Source organism: Triticum aestivum, chromosome 4A (assembly GCF_018294505.1).
Source record: "Triticum aestivum cultivar Chinese Spring chromosome 4A, IWGSC CS RefSeq v2.1, whole genome shotgun sequence".
Lineage (NCBI taxonomy): Eukaryota > Viridiplantae > Streptophyta > Magnoliopsida > Poales > Poaceae > Triticum > Triticum aestivum.
This window is the reverse complement of record NC_057803.1, coordinates 679922941-679925619: the sequence shown is the minus strand read 5'-3', so window position 1 is coordinate 679925619 and position 2679 is coordinate 679922941. Positions and strand designations below refer to the sequence as shown.

The 2679-nt window shown below is 52.8% G+C and overlaps 1 protein-coding gene across 1 annotated transcript; it reads left to right on the top strand.

Annotated features, from left to right (window-relative positions):
• Window positions 1-477: 477 nt before the first annotated feature.
• Window positions 478-2021, top strand: LOC123083083 (purine permease 3). The gene has a single exon (XM_044505216.1). It carries the CDS (start codon window positions 570-572, stop codon window positions 1749-1751), a length of 1182 nt encoding a protein of 393 aa, XP_044361151.1. The 5' UTR covers window positions 478-569; the 3' UTR covers window positions 1752-2021.
• Window positions 2022-2679: the final 658 nt, after the last annotated feature.

Genomic DNA, 2679 nt, shown 5'->3' with positions numbered 1-2679 from the left:
AACCCTTGTCGAGGACTCGGCCTCGGCCCTGGAAGCTTCATGCCACGGCGTCTTCTTCTCCAAGAAAATAGCCTAACTCTTGCGCCGTTATCGGACAAATGAATACTCCCTCCGTCCCATAATGTAAGACGCTTTTTGACACTAGTATAGTGTCGAAAAATATCTGACATTATGGGACGGAAGCAGTATTAAACATGCACGAAAAATATCAAGATGAATGCAGGTGGAGTAGTACATACCACTGCCATTATCGGCAGCGCTCCGAGACAAATATATCTTGAATTGAAAACATAACATATAGATTGAAGAGCTCATTGTTAACTGTTACGTGTGTACTTCTCTCCTCCTTCCTTTATGTTGACTGACCATCTAACTAATTAGTGTAGTTAATTTTTTTTCTCCGGGGTCCGACTCATTGTTAACATCTTCCTGCTCCTATATAAACCCCCACAAGCCTGTCATCTAACACACAAGCTCATCCCATCTCGAGCATCTAACAAACAGGAGCCAGTCCAAACCAAACTCGTAAGCCAAAGTAGCAATACAAGTACCTCTAGCTAGGACACGTCATGGCAACCATAACTGCTAGTGCCAGTTCGGCCATGCAAGAAGCAGCGAAGACACCAACCGCCTCGCCGCCCCGCGCCACAGCCGCCTCGACAGCTTCGCCGGCTCGCTACCGGCCGTCGCCGCTGGTCATATTCAGCGCCTGCCTCGTCCTGATCGGCGCCGGCGGGCCGCTCCTGCTGCGGGTCTACTTCGTCCACGGCGGGCAACGCCTGTGGCTCTCCGCGCTGCTCCAGATCTCCGGCTGGCCGCTCCTCCTCCCACCCCTGTGTGTCTCCCTCTTCCGCGGTCGCCGCCACGGTATCGCCAACCTCCTCCTCCCTCTCCGCCTCGTCGTCGCGGCCGCCGTGCTCGGCGGGTTCTACGCCGTGTCCTGCTACGTGTACGCGATGGGGTCGCAGGCGCTGCCGCTGTCCACGTCGTCGCTGCTGCTCGCGACGCAGCTCGCCTTCACCGCCGTGTTCGCGTTCCTCTTCGTCGGGCTCCGCTTCACGCCCTTCTCGGCCAACGCCGTCTTGCTGCTCATCATCGGCCCGGCGGTGCTCGGTGTCGGGCCCGGAGCCGGGAAGCCGGCGGGCGTGACATCCAAGGCATACTGGACCGGGTTCTGCGAGGGCATCGCTGCAGCGGCGCTCGCCGGCCTCGTGCTGCCGCTCGTTGAGGTCGCCATGGAGCGATACGGGCGCCGGACGGGACCCGCCGCGAGGACGCCGCCTCCCTACTCCACGGTGATGCAGATGCAGGCCGTGATGGGCGCCGCCGGCACGATCGTGTGCCTGCTCGGCATGGCCATCAAGAGCGACTTCGGGGCGCTGCGGAGCGAGGCGGCGGCGTTCGGGCTCGGCGAGACCAACTACTACCTGGTGCTCGTGTGGGACGCCGTGTCGTGGCAGCTGCTCAACCTGGGCATCATGGGGCTCATCACGTGCGCCTCCTCGCTCCTGGCAGGCATCATGATCGCCGTCCTCCTGCCGCTTTCCCAGATCCTCGCCGTTATGTTCCTCCACGAGAAGTTCGACGGGCCAAAGGGCATCGCGCTGGTGCTCTCCCTCTGGGGCTTCGCCTCCTACATGTACGGCGAGAAGGTCCAGCAGAAGAAGCTGGAGGCGCAGAAGAGCGAGCTGCTGCAGCAGCAGCAGCAGGTGGGGAGCAAAACCGGAGACCTGGAGCTGGCTGCCCCTTGAGGACAGAGAGACAAGTTTTGTGTGCTACTAGCACTGTGCATGTAGCTAGTGTGGCTGATATACTGGTGTATAGTAAATTTTCCTTTTGCCTTTCATACATTGTGTACGGTATTGTTTCATTTTAGGTAGCACAGACAAATTATCTAGTACTATTCAGTTTGGTGCTCTGTAAGACTTTGGTTTCGTGTATGCTGCCTGATGTGGGCTTTATTAATTTAAAGCCGGACGCTCTTGGCGTCTTCGTTTTAAAAAGAAACTATTCAGTTTTCACTTCCTTGGGTCGGTTTCTGAAATCTATTGGACAAGTATTGCTGCTTCATTCTTTCACTGAGATAATATAGATGTCAACATAACATTACTGTTTACTCTTCGATCAAGATGATAACCAGACTTCAAGTTCGATGTCTAGTGTGCTCAGCTTTTCCACCATGTCAAGAAATCAGCAGAACTTCTGCTATGCTGTTCAGAGAGACAGCAGTCAGCAGAAGAGTTCCACTCCCACATTTGAAAAGCAGCAGTGCCTATATTGTACTGTACTCATGGGCAAGAACTGAACATTTCTAAATTGTAACCTAATGTGAGTTCCACTCCCACACGCGCAGATATGTTGTCAAATAATTTCAGAAATTTTTCGGAATGTGTAAATATGAATTTTTGTGATTGATTTCATTAATCTCACCTAATGTGAGACCCTATACTAGTCTTCCCCAAGATTCTCTTACAAGATACAGAAGACAAACCCATTCCATCAACTGCGTATCATTAATCTATCAACAACTGATGACATAGTACTGTCATACTGTAACATATACCGACTTACAATGCTGAATTTGCCACAACGCCTGGCGAGTATTTGACTCAATTCAGTTTTTCATAGCCACGGGCACATCTGTGGGGAATACAGACACAACAATTTGGTGACATGTTA

What these genes read in the sequence shown, in the direction of transcription:
- LOC123083083 (XM_044505216.1), top strand. Translation starts at nt 570, where the DNA reads ATGGCAACCATAACTGCTAGTGCCAGTTCGGCCATGCAAGAAGCAGCG.